Genomic DNA, 14,358 nt, shown 5'->3' with positions numbered 1-14,358 from the left:
AAAAATGCAGAAATTATGCCAAAATATACTATAATGGGTGAAAACGGAGGGAAAGTTTTTGATTTGTGCAGGCTTAGATATGAAAAATATATGAAAACTGAAAGTTATTTTGGGGTGTTTTTTTTTTTAAAGTTCTGAAAGTAATGGAAGTAAGAGTGCAGGTAACCACGTGTATGGGAGTAGCATTTTTATGAGACAAACTCTAGCTGCTGAGCTCACGTATCAGATCTCTGTCACAGCCCTGGCACAATGAGTGATGTTGTGTGTTTCAGACTGAATGTGGATGTCAGTTCACATCTAAACTGGAAGGAATGTTCAGGGACATGAGCATCTCAAACACGACGATGGATGAGTTCAGGCAACATCTTCAGTCGACTGGGGTAAGAGCACAGCTTCTGTGTGCTTCTCCTTTCACTCCAGTGCAAAGCACAAACCTTTATCCAGGCACGTGGGTTTTTTGTTAGTGTTCTCTAATGTGAGAAGGATTTAGTTAGCATCCTCAAATTAAATTTCTTATAGTGTTTCTCATCTCGTAAATTCTGTTAGTATTTCCCGAAATAGAAAAGTCATTTCAAAGGCTGATCTACAGCCCAAACGGTACCAGTTTCGCTGCATAGAATCCCGTTCCAGCCCCGTTGCATCTGCGTTGCTGCGCGGGTCCCTCCTCCGCCGGCCCTCCTTCCTCGTGGCCGCCAGGGGGAGCGCTGCGGCCGCCTTCCCGGCTCCTGGCTGGGAGCGCCGCCCCGCCTGCTGCCGCTGGGGGCGCCTATGGGCCCGTTCGTGCCTCACACCACCCGGGTGGTTTCAGCAGCGGTTGTGGAGGCACACGAGGACGGATACAGGTGTTTGTGGGCGGGCAACTGCACTGCAGCTTTTGTTCTTTAGAATCTGATGGTGTTTTCTTTCAAGAATGGTTAAAATACAAATGTCAAGAAAAATTTTTAGAGCAATCCCACTGTTGTTTTTTTTTTTTGTGTGTGAGACTTCTACATAGGATTCTTTTATGTTAAAGACAACCCGACAGTTTTACTTTGAGTTAACATAGGATATCTATATTTCCTTCCTAACTGTGTACAACTCAGAAGGTAAAGTTCAGCTGTTAACAGCTATTCTGCTTAGGTCTCGTTTGACACTGTCTTATTCTTGGCAAGGGACCAGCAGTTTGCCCAAGGGCTGCCTTTTGTTCGGCCTCATTGCCTTGTAATGGCACGTTTGGAATATTTGTTTATGATGGAAGCAGAGGTGTTTCTGTTGGTGTTTGTAATATTTGAGGTAAAATAGATCTATTATATTCTTTGTTTTTAAGTATTGCTGTTAGCATCCAGGTGTTTTTGCATTCTGTAGGAAGTAGTCAATTCTACTCCTTTTCAAACAATTTATATACCTCCAATATGTGCAGTGCCTCCTAGAGGAATCAGAAGTCTACTCGTCTCTAAATAGTCTGACCTGCAAAGTCTCCTGCTGGATCCTGTATCCCAAGATGTGGGTAGTGCCAAGGTCTATTTAAATAATGATTGGTTTGATATCGTTAAGAGGAAAGCTAAGCACAAGGGAAAGCCCAGGATAACATTACTCATAACTCTACAGCTGCAATTCCAAAACCTTAAATTGTGAAGAGTTTTTTTTTTAGAAGACTAGATCACTTTCAGGCACTTTCCATTTGTTCATACCATTTTTGCAGTGAAGAGATGGAAAGTGGAAGGCTTACAGAATTTTTCTGGGTCTGCTATGTATAATGTATGATATGCGACATTCTAAATTTATACTGCGTTCTAATCTGACTGAGACCAAAACCTCAGGGAAAGGTTCCCACTTTAACTGGAACGATTTCAGTTCCTGATAAAGACACTTTATTTATCTTCCTGTCTACAGTGATCGCCTTTCCCTATACTCTGGAGTGAAAATTGTTTGAAGCTTTTCTGTAGGTGATTTATAGATTAGTTTTCTGCATCTGAGTGGCAATTTTAATTATCTTGTGAGCCTTATAGCATTGATAATACAGAATTGGAGGCAAGGCAGTAATGTTGACTATAGAACAATCTTCATATTGGCCTTAATCTAGACTTCTCAGAAGTTTCCTAGGCACAAGTTTGGTAATGCACAAAAGCATCTGACGCATACACACACACAGTACAAAATTTACTATAGTACCAGTGAATACTGCTCTGTTATTTAATATTGGAAGCTTCTGAAATCATAGGGTATGTCTTGATGGTCTAAAATATAGTGTGCTCTATTTCTATTTAACAATTTATAACCATTTGGGTATGTTATACTTTGTTTTTCTTGTCCATAATTTGTTATCTTTGAAGGTAGTAGCTAACATCTACCAGAGCTGAAAGCGCTCAGCTTTAAGTTTAATAAGGTTAGTTGAGATACCAATAAGGATAATGACACATGATAGATGATAGCTAGAAGTTTATCTCCTCCTAATGGAAGCACTTTATGGATCTGTGCTTCACTTGTACAATGTTTTCTAACCAGTGCTGAATATTTATGGTAATGGCTGTCTTCAGAGAAAGTGCGTACGTTGTGTGTGTGAAAGTAACTGTTCACGTAACAGGATGGAGGCAAACTGCAGGAGGAGCTTGCTGTTATTTAACATCAGATAATTTGGCATTTTTATTTGCTTCCAGAGGTTAAATTTACAAACAGTTATTTAGAAATTTGTGTCGTTAGCAACCTGGCTTTGCTGTACATAGTCAAAGGGGAAAACTTGTTTAGAAAGAACTGTCTTATATATTATGAATTCTATTCATGATCACAGGTATTTCACTCTTGGTTAGCACTTTATTAAAGTCTGTACACTCTTAAATGCCACAGGGGAATAACGTGGAGGTTTTCGGTATATCATCTAATATATTCTGATGGTGATGAGTTCATTTGTTCAGTGTTGGTAAAACAATGTTTATAGATATATATTCTATTTTTTTTTCTTAATCTGTGCAAGTTCTGTACATTCTACATGATTAAAAAAAAAACAGTAAAGCACAATCTTCTTTTAAAACAATGGATGTTTTCTTCCAATTGTAGGTCTCATTAGGTGGTGTTGATCTTACAGTGCGGGTCCTCACAACAGGTTACTGGCCTACCCAGTCAGCCACACCAAAGTGCAACATCCCTCCAGCTCCCCGACATGCTTTTGAAATATTTAGGAGGTATGTATTATAACAGGCTTTGAGGTAGAGGTTTTAAGAGCAAACTTTCTATACTTAACTTACAGATATGTTTTGCCATTAGAACAAAAGACATGCCATCATACTGCTCTTTTTCAGGTGATGCAAAAATTGAGAATACAGTATTTGCATTTTTAGATTTGAGGCTTTGGGAGTTCTTAATGTGAATTCTAATGCAATGCTTTGAAAAAGGAGGAGTTAGAAATTTCCTTAATTGCTATGGAAAGTGCACATAATTACTAAGCTTCTACTAAGCAGTTTCCACTTAATGCATAATTTACATTTTGTATTCAAGTGTTCAATTCATTTATCTTACAGATTTTATTTAGCCAAACACAGTGGACGACAGCTGACACTCCAGCATCACATGGGTTCTGCAGATCTCAATGCCACTTTCTATGGGCCAGTTAAAAAGGTAAAGTATGAAGGTTATGAGAGTGTTACATTTTAACACTTAGAATAAAAACTAAGCAACTGCACACCTGTATTAACTTAATAATTTTATAAAATAAGCTTGCCCATTGATAATATAAGCAAAAAGTTCCTTTCATTCCTTCTATATTCTTCCTTTGTAAATGTTTGAAAACGTTTTCTTCTAAATCTGATTTTAGTGTGTCGCAAATCATCCCTTTTAGTTCCTCACAGAAAAGTAGCAATTTGGATATTGAAGGAAATTTAGTGTTCTGCGGGTTTATTGACTGAAATAGTCAGAATGAAATTTATCTTTTGACTAATTTTTGTTAGTGTGAAAACATACTTTTAAGCCAAGTCTACTCTGCTTTTTGTATGCAGAGTGCTAGCAGTGTAGACATTCTTCCAAATGTGTATAATACTTAGTATTTATATATATACAGGAAAAAGCTGGAAGCTATTCAGGTGGTGGAGCAGGTGCCTGTAGAGGCTCTGGGGTTTGTTCTTGGAAATGGTCAGTATTTGACTGGATGGAGTCTCGAGTGTCCTGTTCTGTATGGCCTGGCTCTGAGCAGTGGCTGGACCATGCAACATACCAAGGTGCCTCCAAGCTAAAAAATCCACTGTGATTGTAAGATCACCTACTGGAGAGAGATTCTGGTTATGCCACCAGGCATATGCCATTCTAACATCTACAGACTGAGCTCCAAGATAAATTTCATCATGTAACTTCCATCTTAATGAGAAAATGTTTTGGAGTGAAGAATGAACTGACAGTAGTTCTTTTATTTTTAAAATAGGAAGATGGCTCAGAGGTTGGCGTAGGAGGTGCCCAGGTAACTGGCTCAAATACACGGAAGCACATATTGCAAGTCTCCACTTTCCAGATGACGATATTAATGCTCTTTAACAACAGAGAAAAATACACCTTTGAGGTAAGAATTGGTTTTTTTCTTACCTGTCTTTCAAATAACTTTTTTAGACTTTCTTGTTCTATTAACTAGGTATTTGAAGAGCACGTGCTTCTCATTCCACCGGAGTATGGGTCAGACTGATAAATGCAGAAACAGATCAGCACCACTGCTTTATCTGTAAACAGTTCCAGAAGAGGATGTCATTTAGGAATGGAAGTTTTCAGGGCAGTTGAAGAGGATTGTTGAGTATGGTTATTCCTTGGCTGTAGAGCAATAGAAAAGCTGAAGCTGGAATGCAGCAGGTGGCTCTGCTTGCTCATTTTCTTTGAGGAACTGCATCTGTAGGCCCAGGGTGAAAAGGGATTTTTGCGTCATTGCTTTTTAAGCAGTTACAGTGTTTAAACTGGCAGTCTGGAGTGAGCTGTAGGATTAATCAAAGAACGTACATCCCTTCTCTGACCTGGTGAACCAGAAAGGACAATAAAGAGGTTTGGTTTCAGGAAGGTTGAAGCTCATAAAAGGTGGTGGAGAATGCTTTGGGAGTGGCATTCTTCTAGGCTGCTATTACAGGGATGTTTATTTGAAACAGTTGGGATTGAGAAAGACAGAGTTTAAGAGACTCATAAATACTACTCACAGCTGGCAAAAGAGTATTTGGGAGCTCAGAAGGTCCTGTGTTCTGTGCAGTGCGTTGCAGTAGCATTACAGCTTTGAGTACTTCCTCAACTGAGAACTTAAAAAGGAAGGAGGATTTAACAGCTAGGTTAACAGCCTGGTTTTCCTAATTGAAATTGGGCTGGTAGCTACATTATTTTACAAATTTATTGTTGTTTTTTTTAATGAATAATAGAGCCTCATTTATATATGAATAAATAATACATAGTACTGACAAATACAACTGTAGTATCTGCTCTAAATTATAGTTAATTTCACTAAGACCCCATGATGGAGAACTGTCTGCAAGTGTTTAGGTTGTATATATTTGTTTTCTCTTGCTTAGGAGTTTTTAAGCTGTTCTGTGTGTCAGCCTATAACTAAAACATTAAGAAGGCATACTTACTTTGTTTGGCTTCTTTGGTGAAGTATGTGGGAGTTGTCTTTCAGCAGAAAAGCTTGTGAAAATCTAAGAGTAGATTGAATTTTGTCTGTCTTCATTGACTGTTGAATACCATGATTAATTACCAAGTGCTGGCATATGCTGTTGTTCTATCCTATGAAGTTAGTGCTTTTACTGCAACATAGCGTGAGAGATGGCTTGCGGTGTGCTTGAGTAAGCATAAAAGCATTCCTGATATGCAAGTGTTTCTGCAGATTCACAGCTGGAAAGATTAATTTTAAGTTGCTTTTGTGGTTGGATACCCTTTGCTATTTACCTTTGCTTTGTTTTCTTTGTACTCAATGCGATTATTAACTGGAAACTTGCTAAGATTGTGAACAGCTGTTAACCCATGTGATTGAGAGAAAAGTAAGATTATGATGATGCAGGAACAATGTATAAGGTTCTATGGAAATGTAAAGGATTGTTACATAGCAAGATTCCTTCTCCAAAATGTATGCAGTTATATTCCATATGTCAAGGGTTTGTTTACATCAACAAATGAACAAGGCCATGTGGTCTAGTGTGGTCTAGCTTAATGTTACTTGCTTCTAAGAGGAAGGATATTTGTGCAAGCCCTCAGAGCTTGTTCCATTTTCATACAATTCAGTTTCTTGTAATGGAATTTCATGTAATGCTCAGCTTTTTTTTTTTTTTTGGCTGAAGTTTACAAAGCAGCTCAGTGTTTTGAAGGGTAAAATGTACATCTTTAATGATAACGCTGAAAATGAAGGGAGAATACTTGGTTCTTACTATATCTTTAGGTGTCACAAACAAGATATACAGGTGTTGCTGCAGTAGAAGTAAAACTAGTGCTTATTTTAACAAAGTGACACGAACTTAAAAACTGGCATGTCTTTGTTCTCTTTCGCTTATCTCTGCTTCTGAAGAATTGCAGGTTGAAGTTTGGATGAATAAAAATCCTTTTAGTTTTTTTGTCATTTCAACACCAGGACTTTTTTTCCTTCTAATTTCCTTGTGTTTTTTTTCCATATAATAACCAGTTTTCCTGTGTAGAATTGGACAGAGGCCATGCCTAGAATAATATCTTTTGTAGGTTCCAGATGGAGCTCATTTAGCAATGTTTTTAGAACTGAAATTATGTAATAGGTACTGCTTTTGTGCACAGCTCTATTATCTCCCTCAAAATAATGCATTTTTGAAGATGGGAGGAAAGGCATTGTAGAGCTACTAAGATCCCTCCACAGAGGGCCGGAGCACCTCTCCTATGAAGAAAGGTTGTGAGAACTGGGATTGTTTATCTTGGAGGAGAGAAGGCTCTGAGGAGACGTCATTGTGGCCTTCCAGTACTTCAAGGGAGCGTATAAACAGGAGGGGGAATGGCTGTTTACATGGGTGGATAGTGATAGGACAAGGGAGAATGGTCTTAAACTGAGACAGGGGAGGTTTAGATTGAATATTAGGGGTAAGTTTTTCACGCGGAGGGTGGTGATGCACTGGAACAGGTTGCCCAAGGAGGCTGTGGATGCCCATCCCTGAAGGCATTCAAGGCCAGGCTGGATGTGGCTCTGGGCAGCCTGGTCTGCTGGTTGGCGACCCTGCACATAGCAGGGGGGTTGAAACTCGATGATCATTGTGGTCCTTTTCAACCCAGGCCATTCTATGATTTTCCAATGTCTTACATCAATTGTATAAACACTTCTAGAAAAAGGATATGCCACAGACGGAGGGGAAAGGAGAGCAGAGGACCATCTGTTATTCCCATTTGTATTCATAGCTACATTTTTTTTGTCCAACTTGAACTTTTTGCCTCCTTCTGAGGGAGCATATTGCAGTACAGTTCTTCCTGTGCTTCTGATTTTTAAGGTTGCTTATGAATTCTGAAGTGTTTTGCACATGTTAATGGCTCAATTGGAAAGCTACAGCATGGAAAAAACTTTCTGTTTTACTTTCATCAAGAGCAGAGAACACATTTACTTGTAATAGCAATTTAATTGTGAAAAGATAGCTTTCAGTTGTTGGTTTTCAAACATTGATTTCTGATGAACAATGTTAGAGGCATTATGTGAAGTGTAACCTGGATTTGGTTTATAGCCTCAACGTTTACCTAAGTCCTCAGGTCTTAAGTGCTATCTTCATTTGCTTGGTTGAATTTATGCTGATTGTTCCATTTCAGTAAGAATTTCTGGTGTGACCATCTGAAGGATTGCATCTTTGATTTCTTATTTTTTTTAATACTGCTTTGTGCTGAATCAGGAAAAAAATAATGGAAGTGACAATTGTTTTAAATAAAGCAACAGATGAAGAAATAACTTTGAGTTGCTTGTGAAAAGGCATGCTGATGTCAGCAAGTATTTAAACTGTGGGTACACATCACTTACTTCAAATACTGTGAATATTTCTGAATGTGCTCTTCTATGAATACTCTTAGGAATGCTTAATATTTTCCAGTCACCCACAGGCAGTAAATATCAAAAATAGTGAGATTTGGTCATTTTAGACTTCGGGAATTTCTAGCTCACTCAAAGTAATTTGAAATGATGTGCGAAAATACAGTTTGACATTGAATAAAGTTAACATTATACATGGAATATTGGGTACAGTTGCAAAATGAAGGCATGTTATCTGTCTGAGCTTTGCTGAGATCTGGTTGGGAGATGCTGAATGGGAAATGTGTTGCAGTTAATGACGGTCTTAGCAGCCAGTATATAAAAACTATTACTTGTTTTCAGTGGTGGATGACCACAGGAGGATTATTTTGACCCTTATCATAACATTTTGAGTGCACAGAAGAAATAAACATTTAATAGAACTCAGTTGTACTCTGAAGTTTGTCTTTCTGACCACCGTTTAAAGAACTGAAGTTCTGTACAAGTCTTAGCCTCTTAAACACAGGGAGATGCTGCAGCTGTTTTTAGTCAGGAGGTCATCAATTTGACTTGTGTGCCACGAGAATGGGGAATTTTGGTGGACAACAGAAGAGCTGGATATTGCTCTTGGATCAGGTGATGGGGAAGCTGGTGAAATGACAGCTCTTGTAGACAATTACTTGTATGGTGGCTATTTTTCTGTTTGGTAGTTTAGTCTTCAGCTGCTGGGTGCCCCTTAGAGTCTGAATGGGAATGTGAACTGGAGATGTTTGCAGTTTCTGAAACTCTTTATTAAATAAATAAATAAAGCAGGTAATAATGAACTTGTAATGAATGCGAGCTCAGCTTGACTGAGTTAAATTTGAAGAAGCAGTAGCTGGCCTTCCCCTAAAGCATATGAAGACATCATTCTGCCTCCAGTGTAATTTGCTTACTGACTCACGATTACTGCTTTATAGGCTTGAAGGATGGATGTTTTAAGCAGTCACTGCTGTTGTTTGCAAAATGTGATACTTATTTCTGCATTAGCTGTAAACTGATGAGGATATTTTTTCTTCAGGAAATTCAACAAGAAACTGATATCCCTGAAAGAGAACTGGTCAGAGCCCTACAGTCCCTTGCGTGTGGCAAACCAACACAGCGTGTTCTCACAAAAGAGCCCAAATCGAAAGAAATAGAAAATGGACATATATTTACAGTGAATGATCAGTTCACATCTAAACTACACAGAGTCAAGATTCAGACAGGTAAGTGGCTTTTTATATTGTCTTGTCTTTAAGATGTCTTGTCTTAGAATGTTGTTTTGTAAGCTTGATGTCCATATAAGCAGAAAGGAAATAAGTCATATTTCTTCGCTGCTGATGATTGTGGAGCCAGGAGTTAGACTCAGTCCTTATAGGACTTTTCCAACTTGAGGTATTCTGTGATGTGATAAATTTATGATTCTAGTTGCAGCAAAACAAGAATTTAAATAATGGAAGTATGGAAGTGGTAGTTAATAATCCTTCTGCTTTTCAAAATGTGTACTTCTGTCTTAAAAGGAAATGTTACAAGGGAAATTTGAATAGTGGAATTAAAAAAAAATCAGGCTGCTGACTGATTCCTGAGAAAGGTAGCCTCAAGTGTGTAAGTTATTGTACTGCAGTGAAATTGAGCAAAATCTTTATTGTATGGTATAACAAGGTTTATTTCTACATACCAGTTAGCTGCAGCATCTTTTGGCCGTGATTGGAGTGGAGTTAACAAATGAGAGCAACTGATCAGTGTGACACAACTTTACCAGCTCAGTGAAGCTCTGGCTTATGTTACGTATAAGTAATATTGATATCTTTAGTTCAGAAAGCTCTCTGGAAGTAGTTTCTCACTTTTGGGATTGCTGTAGATGCTCTTCAAAGTGTTTTGGAAAATGACTTTGTAATTTTAGTACATCAAAGTTTTTCTGACTTTATGGGTCTTGGTATGTAAAATACACAGCATTATTATTGGCATTTAATTGTCTTTCCATGCAGCACTGGTAATTCACGTGCTGTGCGTAATACAGCTTTGGGGTTCTGTTTAGCCTGCTGTGTCCTGGGATGTGGGTGTGTAAATCCAGGGGTGCATGCTTCTTATTACACTGCGTGTATCCTGCTGCTGAAGCAATAGCTGGACTGTCTTCATATGCATGCACAGTGCTGTGCTCTCAGCATGCTTACCACATGTGGAGAATTTCTCTGGTGAGCAAGAGTGCAGCAAACAAATGAAGTGACCACATCTCTCTGATCAGGGCCCAAAAACATCACTGGCAGAACAGGAGTCTGTGACAACTGTTGGAATTTTGGTGTAGTTCTGCTTTATCATTTCACAAATTTCTGGAGTAGGGGAATATGGTTTGGAGTTCAAGGCAGTTTAAGAGCAAATTGGATACTTTTGGGTTTGTTTCTCTTACAAAGATGACTTTAATGTATATCTCTTTAAAGCCAATAAATACTTGGGGCTTTTGAGTGAAGTACAGCGGGGGGGCAGGTAGTGGGAGCAGTGTGGGAAGAGGGATTGTTTATGATGATAGCTGGGTGAAAAGGTGAGAGAAGGGCAGGAACAAAGCATAAAATAGAAGGGAACAGAATACAGAGGTGAAACAGTTGAGATAAAGAGGATAAGGAAAGTTGGACTGTTTCATCCAACTGAGCAACTTCTTAAGTATTTAACTAGTTTATGAAGAAAGCTTTGAATCATTTGTCTGTTTTAATTAACAAATTTCATTATTTTTAAGAGAAAAATATTTAATGGGAGCATGGGGGTGGTTGTGCCTGTAAGCAGGTCTGAGTACTGCTCAAATTTTAACATAGCAATAATTAAATAACAGATTGCTACCTTGTCAGTTGCTATCAAAATATGCCAGAAAATGTTAATATGTTCTTATGACTGCTTTTCATTAAAAAACAAGTTTGAGAATGTGAAAACTTGGGAAAGTATTATTTGATTTCTGAATGAAATAAATAGTGAAGCTAAAGCTTGCACAACATTAATTTTAACTTTGCTAAGATACTTTGTTCTCCCTTTTTTTCCTTTTAGTTGCTGCCAAACAAGGAGAATCTGATCCAGAAAGGAAAGAAACAAGGCAGAAAGTAGACGATGACAGAAAACATGAGATAGAAGCTGCTATAGTTCGGATAATGAAATCTAGAAAGAAGATGCAACACAATGTGCTAGTAGCAGAGGTATATTTGTACATAGTTTTAACATGGACTTGGAAATTGCTTTTGTTTTTCCATTTGGTTCATGTAAGTTACACAAGTCTAATGTGGTCCTGGAGGGTTTTTGAGAGATTGCAATTTAATCCATCCTGTTTTTCACATTTATCTAAAGACACCTAAATCCATACCCTTTAGTTTAGAACGTATTCACGTGTACTTGATTTTCCTTCCTCCCTTTACTGCTATTAAAATGTCATCATATTCCTTAAGTACCAACTGGCAATGAAAACCACTGTGCTTAGCATGAATTATTTTCTGCTTTTGTCTTGTTGCTAACTGTTGGGTCCAAGATTGAGAGTTTCAAACTCTGCAGAGAAAGAGTGAGAGTGCTGCTTCTCTTAACTCATTGAGTTCTGACACCTTTGCAAATGGGATGTGTTTTCCACTCTTGCACTCTTCCGTGGTTGTGCAATTGAGTGTTTCCAGGTTGACCATTCCTCTCTCAAAAATGAGCAGTCAGCCGAAGGGAAGAAATGATGGAATGGTGAAGATTGATTGCTGTTTCATGGTTGTAGCCAGCCCTGCCTATGTACAATTTTCTGATTATTTTGATCAGTTATGATACTTAATGACCTTGCTTGACCTGTAATTTTCTGTTATTGTTTTCAATGTTATGTTTTAGGTAACTCAGCAGCTGAAGGCCCGATTCTTACCAAGTCCAGTTGTTATTAAAAAACGTATTGAAGGACTTATTGAGAGAGAATATTTGGCACGAACACCTGAGGATCGCAAAGTATACACTTACGTAGCATAAAATGCGTTCAGAAAATTTGATTTACTCTTGGACTGTACTCTTCGCATGAACTGGGAAGTTCTTTTAAATCATTAATATTAAGACGACCATCTCTTCTATTAAATTACAATACATGTTCTAGACCATTCAGATCAAGCGTTTTACTCCTTTTGAGAGTTTTCAACATGAATTGATTGAGCTTCAGGCTTTTCAACGTTATCCCTGTAGAGATCATCCTTACAATTCTTTGGGAAAATGTGAATGTGCCGCGTTTGTTTTCAATACTGTATGAAAACAGAAAAATAAAAACAAATTTAGAAAATACAGCTCATTAAAAAAATAAAATTGTTGGAATTTCATTTCCCCAGATCTTCAGTGTTGATGTAAATGTGTTTCTGTAGTGTTGCTTAGCACTTCGCGCATTGTATAAGTTGGGTTAAAAAAACAACCACAACTGGTAAGACAGAATTCCCAGTTATATTGCTCTGCTTCAAATGTTTCTTTAACTAGCCATGTTTAATTTAAATCTTTGGTAACCTTTTGAAGACCCGAGAATACAACTTGAGCATGTTTCACTCTTCCAGCTGCACTCATTGTTTGAACAACATGAATCAGGAACTACTGGGGGCTCAGAAAAGACCATAATAATTTTGACTTTCCCTTCTGTAATTTGAGTTCTTCTAAATTATACTCTAGGTTTGTTCTGGTTTCTTCATAGGAAAAAAGGAAAAGATATTAGTGTGTATAAACTGTATAATAATTTTTGCTGTTGTACTCACTGCTGATGGTGGATTGTACAGGGCGATGTTTTTATTTCACTAAATGTAGACAAAATTTTAAAATAAATGGATCTAGTGTACACAAACAATTCAAGTGTGTTAGAGTACAGGAATGGCAATACTTGGAACTGAATACTGTCCTCCGGGGAAACATACTGGGATTATATTTTGTCAGTTAATACTGCAGATGGATCTGTAGCCCCAGGGTTTCCCATCATAAGTACGTATTTCAGGAGATTAAAGTGAAGCCAGTGTGCACTATTTGCTTTTAAAAATGCATTTTAATCATGCAATAAAAAAATGTTACCATAACGAAACTTTCAGTTCTTAAACCAAAGCTTTTATCCTTTTTGTCAGCATGCTGCAAAAATAGATTTCAAATTGCAGTTCAGTGGCACTGTTATTCTCATAGAATTGGTTTGAAGCGTGCATTGTACTGCAGAGGTTTTATTAAACTGTTTTTCTGACATTGCAATGCATATTGCATATTACGCAGTTTTTCTGCTGTAAATATTTGTTTTAATTTGATGCTTTTTTTTTTTTTTTTTTTTGGTTCACATTGTTTTCATCCATAGATACTGCAACATATTTGGGATGGACTTCCCAAAATGTGGAGCTGGAGGTGAAGCAAAGAGGAAGTTGGTTGTAGAGCGCTACGGTACTGCCAGATTGTTTCTTCATTAGCCGCATTAAGCAGATGCACTGTTGTGTAATGGAGCAGTTCACCTGAAATGTATTTTTTTGATAATGTGCCTCCAGTTTCATCCCTCTCAACAGCCTGTTAAGATGAAAAGCCTGGCTGTTGTTCAATGGTGGGTTGCTTCTAAGGAGGAGGACTGGAATTGGGATGGTTTCAGCATGATTTATTCCAAGGCCTGTTTTGTTTTCTTTATAAAGGCTTTACTGAAGTTTACTAAATAAAAAGAAGACTTTTCCCTAACTCATGATTTATTTTCAATTAAGTGGAAGGAAGGTAACCGAAGAGGAGCTTAACCTGCTGTTGTTCACGAAGAATCCAGCTAGGCCATCAGGCTGTCTAAAATGAATTTGGAGGCAATTATTAAAATTGCCTGTGTGTCTCTACAGGTTATTTTCTAGTGACATTAGAAAACTTTGATTGTTTAGCCAGTCTAGTTTTGGATTGTGTCTTAAAGTCTTCCTAAAATTGTAACTACTTCTTCCATGCATTGGTATTACGGCTTTCTTTTCTGCATATCTTAGTCCTTAATAGCATTCATGTGGCAATTTTATGTTAATGCTTTCCTGTGTGCTTTTTGGGAAGGAGTGAGTTCTTAGCCTTTTCCCCTGTGGTTTAGAGGTATTACTGTTGCTACCCATGACAGCAGGACTTTGTGTTGCAGTTATAATTTTGCTGTGCATCAGCTGAAGCTTTCTGCCTCTGGTTGCTTTGCTCTTGGCAAGCATGAAGTTAGATGTCACAAGCCTGAATGTTGGATGAGCAGCTGTCTAGCTATGTTTAAGGAGTGGATGGGTCTGATTTTTTTTATCTTATTTTTTGGCCAGCTTTGCATGCTAGAGTTGCTAAAGGAATAACAGATGGTGACAGCTATTTCAGTAACAAATACCAGAGTATCATTTCCATTTCAAGTTTAATAGAATTTTGGAGACACGGAATGTTCAGGAAGGAACTTCTACTGAAGTCACCTTCTGGAAATGTCTTTA

At 37.9% G+C, this 14,358-nt stretch overlaps 1 protein-coding gene across 1 annotated transcript in view; it reads left to right on the top strand.

Annotated features, from left to right (window-relative positions):
- The window catches only part of CUL3 (cullin 3), a 52,168-nt gene extending 39,404 nt beyond the window's left edge, over positions 1-12,764 (top strand). Inside the window, 7 exon segments of the mRNA XM_422620.8 lie at positions 273-380; positions 3,034-3,158; positions 3,495-3,591; positions 4,388-4,522; positions 8,988-9,174; positions 10,982-11,127; positions 11,786-12,764. Coding sequence (XP_422620.6) covers positions 273-380; positions 3,034-3,158; positions 3,495-3,591; positions 4,388-4,522; positions 8,988-9,174; positions 10,982-11,127; positions 11,786-11,917 — 930 coding nt within the window. The 3' untranslated portion in view covers positions 11,918-12,764.
- Positions 12,765-14,358: the final 1,594 nt, after the last annotated feature.

The sequence above is a fragment of the Gallus gallus genome, chromosome 9, assembly GCF_016699485.2.
Source record: "Gallus gallus isolate bGalGal1 chromosome 9, bGalGal1.mat.broiler.GRCg7b, whole genome shotgun sequence".
NCBI classification, from domain to species: Eukaryota; Metazoa; Chordata; class Aves; order Galliformes; family Phasianidae; genus Gallus; species Gallus gallus.
Note: the sequence above shows the minus strand (reverse complement) of the source record. Positions and strands in the feature narration are given on the sequence as shown.